The 7,532-nt window shown below is 35.6% G+C and overlaps 1 protein-coding gene across 1 annotated transcript in view; it reads left to right on the top strand.

The window, feature by feature from the left end:
- The window catches only part of NUS1 (NUS1 dehydrodolichyl diphosphate synthase subunit), a 34,720-nt gene extending 27,517 nt beyond the window's left edge, over positions 1 to 7,203 (top strand). Inside the window, exons 4-5 of the mRNA XM_017863466.1 lie at positions 266 to 365; positions 3,585 to 7,203. Coding sequence (XP_017718955.1) covers positions 266 to 365; positions 3,585 to 3,675 — 191 coding nt within the window. The 3' untranslated portion in view covers positions 3,676 to 7,203. The remainder of the gene's footprint in view (positions 1 to 265; positions 366 to 3,584) is intronic.
- The last annotated feature ends 329 nt before the right edge of the window (positions 7,204 to 7,532 follow it).

Below are 7,532 nucleotides of genomic sequence, written 5' to 3' on the forward strand. Positions count from 1 at the left end.
GGGTGTAGTGTGGGAGTTGGGTTACCCTTATGAGGTAATCAATCCAGTTAAATAGACTTTTGAGAAAACTTCCACATTTGGAATGAGCATAGATATTAAAGTATGTATTAGAGAGGGGGGTGGGGCATGGAGACATACCTGAAGAAAACAGGTAGTTTAAGAAACCAATTTGATTAATACATTTTGCCCTTGATCTGTGTGTTTCTGTGTGTGTGCGTGTGGGTGCAGTGAATGTTAAGTTCATGTGTATTTCTTTATTTCCAAGGTTCAAATGGTTGTCCTGATCCTGATTTAGTATTGAAGTTTGGTCCTGTGGACAGCACATTAGGCTTTCTTCCCTGGCACATCAGATTGACTGAGATTGTGTAAGTAATTAAAAGTGTACTGACTTTGTTTAGATTCAGCAAGTGTTTCTTGAGCTCAGCACTGTACTAGATCTGGTGGGGATTTCCAAAGAATTGTAATACGGGATCTTTTACGTCAGTTATTTCACAGTGTCACAGGTAAAATAAAGTCATACATAAATGAGTTAGACACAAGAGAGTGTATAGTTGTGCAGATGTTTGGTATTGCCACTAATTACCTTAGGAGATCAGGAGTGAGACATCATTGTAAAGGGTGTGGCTTGATCCACAGATAATATAAAATGAGTAAAGTTTTCATATTTAGAGGAAAGGCGAGAAGAGGGGAAAAAAGAAAACCTGGGGCGAGGTTTCAAGCAATAAGGAACTAGCCACACCAGAGCGGACAGTGTTAGGCAGTAGTATGAGATGAAATCATATAGTTCAGAGGTGTCAAGGCTCAGAAATCTTTAAATGCCAGCATAAGGAATGTTTATAGTGGTAGGCAGGCAATAGGAAACCTGTTGAGCCTGTATATTATGTGGGAATGGTGATTTTGGAAGGTTTTTAGTAGCTTATGCACTAGAGTGGATTGGATTTGGGAAAGGATGAGATTAAAAAGACAAGTGAAGAGGCCATAACTATAATTTAAGGGAAAATACATTGAAGAGAGTGAAATTGCTTATTTAGAAAAGTTTAGGCAAACTTTCTGTGAAGGGCCAGATAGTAAATATTTTAGGCTTTTCAGGCTGTACAGTCACTTGCAACTGCTCCTCTCTATTGCAGCTGTGCAACTCTGCTGCTATAGCTGAACAACCAAGGATGTTATGTGAACAAGCGTTGTGACCGTGTTCTGATAAAACTTTATTTACAAAAACAAGTATCAGGCTCCTAGGCCGTATTTGCTGACCCCTAATTTAGAATAAAGGAGAGACATAGTAGCCTTAAAATATATTTAAATGCTGGGTCTTGGAGAATACTACAAATTCTCTCTCTCATGACAAGTATTTCCCAAGTATAATTGCAGGCCTAGCACTTTACTAATTGTAATAAAATTAGAGAAGAGATGAAATGACTCCTAAGTTTTTAAGCTTAAGTGACTAAGTGATTACGATATTATTGAGAGGAAACAAGAAAGTAAAGGGAATAGTCAGTTTTGAAGGGAAGATGCAGATGATTTTGAGGCTATAGTCTATTTGGATGGATACGCTTAGTGTAGGACAGATAATGATGTAGAATTGATGCTTGAGTGAGAAGTCAAGGCTAAAGATGTATGTTTGAGGATCATGATAACCTAGGAAGTAGTTGAACCTATGAGAATACAAAGTATCTCTCCAGAGTGTACAAAGGGGTCCTTTAAGCTTGTGGGCAGGAGAGACAAAGTTTCAAAAAGAGGAGAGGACATGCAGCATGTTAGAGTTGGAAAGGACTCTAAATCATCTGGCCCTACCTTCTCATTTTATAGGTAAGGAAAATAGGGAAGAGACATTGTTCAAGCTTGTCACAAAGTGAGTTAGAATCCAGGTCTCCAGACTCAGAGTTTCTTTATGGTGGGAGTATGTTTCTTTTACCTGGTTTTCTCCAAGGGTTTTCAAGTCATTTCAGGTGGTCTCCAAGTATGACAGCAGTGATGCCGTGGACAGTTGGGAGTGGTCTAGAGGGAATAACAGAAGGATTTTGGTTTGAATCTTGACTATGCAGCTCAATAATGTGACTCTGGAAAGTTATTTAAACTTCTCTATATTTGTACAAAGGTCATGTTAATTTGGAGCTGAGAATTTAAATCTGATAATGGACAAGATACGAAGCACATAACAGGCTCTTCCTTTGACCTATGTACATGTCTGTGATAGCTATATCACATTATACTGAGGTTTGCTTTGTATTTGTGTACCCTTTACGAGACTGAGCACTGTGATGGCAGGGAAAATGTGTTAATCATAATACGGAGACGGGAAGGGTGGGGTTCTGACAGAATAGACTGAGAAACAACAACAGAGCTTCTGAGGCATTGAGGGCTAGTGGCACTATGTTTATTGAAGAGTTGTAGGAGATGAGGTTGATTGAAGGGGTAAGATGAGGAAGACTTAGGAAAGTTGAGAGTTTGAGGATGTTTGAAGCAAGCGTTAGCAAGAAGAATGGATTAAATTTGTTCTTTGAGCTTATTATTTCAGAGACGTGAATAAGACAAGGTTGATAGCAGAGATTATTAAGAGATGATGAGGAGTTAGAAGTGGGTGACTTGTTTCACAATTTCTGGCAGTCAGAGGAATGATAAAGAAAAGTATAGCTAAAGACAGGCAGGAGTCCTTTCAAGGTGGGTTTGTTCACTCTTTTTTTGTGGTGCGTGTGACTATGGGACTCTGTGACTCCTCTCTTCTGACCAGGTGTTTGACCCTGATACTATTTGGAATTCCCAGATTATATTTGGAATTCCCACATTATAAAGCTACATAAATTACAGATGTTTTTCATGTTACTTATTGAAAATTAGTAGTTACTTATAATACATAAAAGGGAACCCTCTGATCGTGTATTCAGTCTATCTTTAAAGTGCTTATTTTCACACTGTAATTGCCCTTGAGTAATTGGAAATGGTGGAGATAAGTGTTGATTTATAGGTTGCTCACAACATGGCTACAATATTTCATCGCGTTTGGATGCTGTGTAGCCCTGCCCAACATTAAGCATGGCTTTCCTAAACAAAGTAATATTGACTTTACTCTGAACAGGAGGAATTCTTTAATGGATTTAAATGAGATCCTTTATACATAGATCTCCAGCTTTGCATTAATCTAAGCTTACGCTTTAACAAGTTATGAATCTCTCATTACTAGTTGCTTTTCTTGTGGAAAAAAGGGCATATTAATTTTTTACTTGAACTCTTTCACAACGAGCTGAACAATCTTAGTAGAAATTTTTGGCATATTCTGCTTATAATTTACCCTCAGAGCAGAGGGAATACCTATCTTCCATGAACACTCATCAATAAACAGTGACCACTACCCCTCAGTGCCTCAGAGGCTCTCTGCTGTTTCCCAGTCTGTTCTGTCAGGGTCTCACCCTTTTAGTCTCCATATTATGATTAAGACATTTTCCGTGCTTGTCATGGTGCCGTCTGGTGGAGGATAATTTGGTGTATTCCATTCTTAACTTCTTTTTGTTCCTTATCTTCTGGTTCCCCCCTACATTACATACAGTGTATATCAAATTGCTTTTTTCCCCCCTGTGTTTTCTTTTCAGCTCTTTGCCTTCCCACCTAAACATCAGTTATGAGGACTTTTTCTCTGCCCTTCGTCAGTATGCAGCCTGTGAACAGCGTCTGGGAAAGTAGTGGTCATTGGTTGCATAATTTGATTTGAGGCTTATGGAGGAAAGGACCCAAGCAACTCTGATGTTTACAAAGCACCTATGAAACCCTGTACACACCTAGTTCATAATCCTCATAATTTATCAACAAACACAAAAAAGTGTCTTACTTGAGAGTGTGTGTGTGTGCGTGTGCACGTGCACACATGTGCACGTTTGTATGTATGGAAATAAACTTACAAATGGGGACGTATTGGAGAAGGAAATACATAGACCTACAACTTTGAGCAAATAGCAGCGATGTTTTAGGAACTGAAATGTCACACTTAAAGTCTTCAGCCCAGCTACTTCCCTATTTTTGTGGGGAGAAAAGGGCCTGATTAGAACTGTTCTGGTTGTGTTTGGCGGGAGGGGAATAATTTTTGTTCAGTCCTTCTTAGTGACCAAACTTTAATTTTTAAGAATAATATATTGACTTACTGAACGGAAGCATTCTGAGTTGAAAGGAGCTCCAGAGGAGTGGAGTTCTGTGTTGCTCACATGTTAAAAGCTTGCTCACCTTCAGAGCAGAGGAAATACCTGTCTTCAGATATCCGTCCATTTTCATCTCTTAATTGTAGTCAAAAGTATGACTTGAGAGTGTTGCTCTGGTGTCTGTATTCTGGGTTATGAAGATTATTTGAAAAATAACTCTTACCACATTGAGATGCAGACTTTTAAAAATTTAAATATTGGATTAGGCAGTCAAAAAAACCAAACAAGTATAAAAGGTCAGTAAGTTGTAATATTGATAGTAAAGGTGGAACACTAACTATAAATGGAAAGTTTTGATTTCCTTTTTTGTTTGATGGGCAGTATGCCATATTATACCCAAAGTTGTTTTAAAAAATACTTCCATCAACTATTTTTTTTTTTTTAAATAAACCTTTGAGGGAAGTTACCAAGGCAGCTTTTTTCCTCAAAAGTAACCTGTTCCTCTTTGGGAATAGCCACATTTTAGGGGCATGGTTAATACCTGAGATTTGTTACTCAGTAAATCCTGGTGGTTACTGGTGTGTAAAATATCTTTAAGTAGGATTGAATGGCACTCTGTGGGGATATAAAATATTACAAAGTCTATAAAAATAATTTGTACATGTTCTCTTTTATGCAGAGGCAGCACTGTGTTCTGTTATTTTTAAAATGATAATTGATTTCCTTGATAGGTGTTTAATATTTCTTCCCTCACTGCTGATTCTTAGGTAGAAACCATTCTTGATATTTGATAGACTGTTTTCAGAAAACACTTGTCAACAAGTGTACAATACTTATCTAAAACTGTACATTTAGAATGGAGCAGTTTAATACTAGATCTCAGAAGTTTGGAAAATAGCAAAGAAGACTGGATTTGGAAAGGATGGTCTACAGTTGCTTGTCAAATTCTGAAGCTATGAAGAATAAATGTTTTAACTTTGGATTATGAAACCCCAATTAAGATTTTTTAAATACACTTGAAATAAAAATGATTAAACTAAATTTTGGTCCAGTGACGTTACTTTGCACTGCATAATCCATTATACATTGTACGACTTTTTTGTTTTAATTTATTACTGAGAGTTTTGTGTGAAGCTACAGCATATCTAATCAGAGAATTTCTGATTCTTTATACTGTGATTATGTTATATTGAGGCATTTGTAATGCAGCTTAAGACTGAATTTATGCCTTTTGTAAACATGATAGGTATAAATGTCTTATAACATTCTGGAGTATGTATAGCTTTAATGAATGAAATTTAATGGACCTGATTAAAATGAAGGGATTTAATCTTTGTTAAAGTGAAGTTAGTCAAATTACCTACTGGAATATAGCCTAAGCCACTAAAGGTTTAATATTTGCATTTTCATGCTTTTATTTTCTCCTTCCATTCATAAGTGTATACTTGAAAGTACATTTGTAGCCTATGATTTGAGTCTCTTGAAGTTCTAGGAGGAGGCAAACTACAAACTACTAGGATTCTGATTTCAGATGTAGTCATTCCAGAACCTTCTCTTTATGAGTTCACCTGCTAGTACAATCTCCACAACTTGAATGGCATTGTTTGTTCTATAATTCCTGCCAAAAGCATCACAAGTTGTATATCATCAAGCCTCCCTTTGCACTCTCAAGAAGAACTGGTAATTTTAAACAAAAGTATGTATCTTTGTTTGTATTGGAAAATGCTGTCTTTAAATAGTTTCTTGTTGACACTCCCCACAATGGAAAAATTACCAAATTTAAACCTGTTTTATGAATGGCAGCTTGGAGCATAGCAAGAAGTTGGAGGATTTGAATTCCATTCCCAGTTCTCATTGTGTTTTGTTTCTTAAAACTGTAATAATCGGTTACTGTTATAAAGTTTAAAAGGTGGTTTTAATGTGAATAGCAAATTCTGGTATATCGTGACTAACGCTGAAGAATGCCTGTCTTTGAGAGGAAGGTGTTATAATATTAATGAACAGTGCCAAATACACTGTGCATATCTACAATTTAATCTTTGAATGTATGTTACTGGATTAGCTCCCTCCTCCTTCTGTGTGATGGTACCATGCATAGAGTCAATCAAATCCTTGTGATGTTTTGTATGGAATTTGACAACATGTAAATAATGTGTAAAGCAAGTTTTTATGATTAAGGAATCAAATTTATTGAATTTTATTATTGAAAGTTGAAACTTAACATGTATGAACAAAATCCAATAAAAGAATATACTCTTTTCTTTGACTATAGTATTATGTGAATGCTACATTTATTCTGAACACTTAGGGGCTGCAAAAATGTAATAAGAAGTGCATATGACTAGATAGCAATACTGTTTTTTTTTTAGATGGTATGCTCTTGATTGAAATATATTCTCACTTTTACCGGGTTAAACATTTGAAATCTTACAATGTTACTTGCTTTTTGGTAGATAATAGTGAAATAAATTCAGCTTTGCCGTTGCTAGAGTTGTCAAAATTCCACAGTAATTAAAATTTGAATTTGCACCGAATATGAAATTTCCAAATTAAAACGTATTATGGCTACCCTTTTAAAAGGAATGTGACAGTTCTTGTCAAATGAGGAAATTTAAAGGTAAAAGTTATGGTTTGTCTTATGCTGCATAGACTATTCACCCCCTAACTTGAAGGTCTAATCATAAGACAATTGGTTTTTTGTGCATGGTTTTCATCTAAAATTTAGTTTACCAAAGGTAAATAACTGGTTACTAGGAACTGCCTTTAGCAAAAATTACTATAAAGTTCAAGACAGTTTGAAATAAAAGCCAGGAAACAAGATTAATGTGAGCAGTTCTCCAAGATCCTCGCTGGTAGGACATAAACTATGATAAAATGGGTAGGAAAAGGTATTGCAAAAAGAATTTCTTAAGGTTTAAAAGATACACTTTCGTTGTAGGAAAAGGATTCAGAGAAACAAAGGATTGTAACCTTATTGATTACATTTTGGTGATCATCGAGAATTTTTTGTACTTATATTTTAAAAAATGTATGCTACTGTAACAAGTTAATAAAGAGATTTTTAAAAAAACTATAAACTAGAAATTGAGAGTCTTACATTCTCTTTTGTATTTGATTATTGTGTCCGGATATAAATTACAATAGCACATGAAAATAAAATGTTTTAAAATTATAGTCCACATTCAGTTATTCTTAATATTTAATGTTGGTCCAAATTCTTCAAATAATTTTATGCTCATCTCTTCTCTCCCTCATGTAGTGATTCAGGGACTGTTAATTTTAGCATGACATACCCAGATGATTGCAACAAATAAAATTAAATGTACTCTGAGGACAAACTGTTAGCAATATCTGCTATTGACTGTATATAGCCCCCTTCATTAGTAATTTAAGTTGCTGTTACGAGGA

The sequence above is a fragment of the Rhinopithecus bieti genome, unplaced genomic scaffold (assembly GCF_001698545.2).
Source record: "Rhinopithecus bieti isolate Rb0 unplaced genomic scaffold, ASM169854v2 scaffold_70066, whole genome shotgun sequence".
Taxonomy (NCBI): Eukaryota; Metazoa; Chordata; class Mammalia; order Primates; family Cercopithecidae; genus Rhinopithecus; species Rhinopithecus bieti.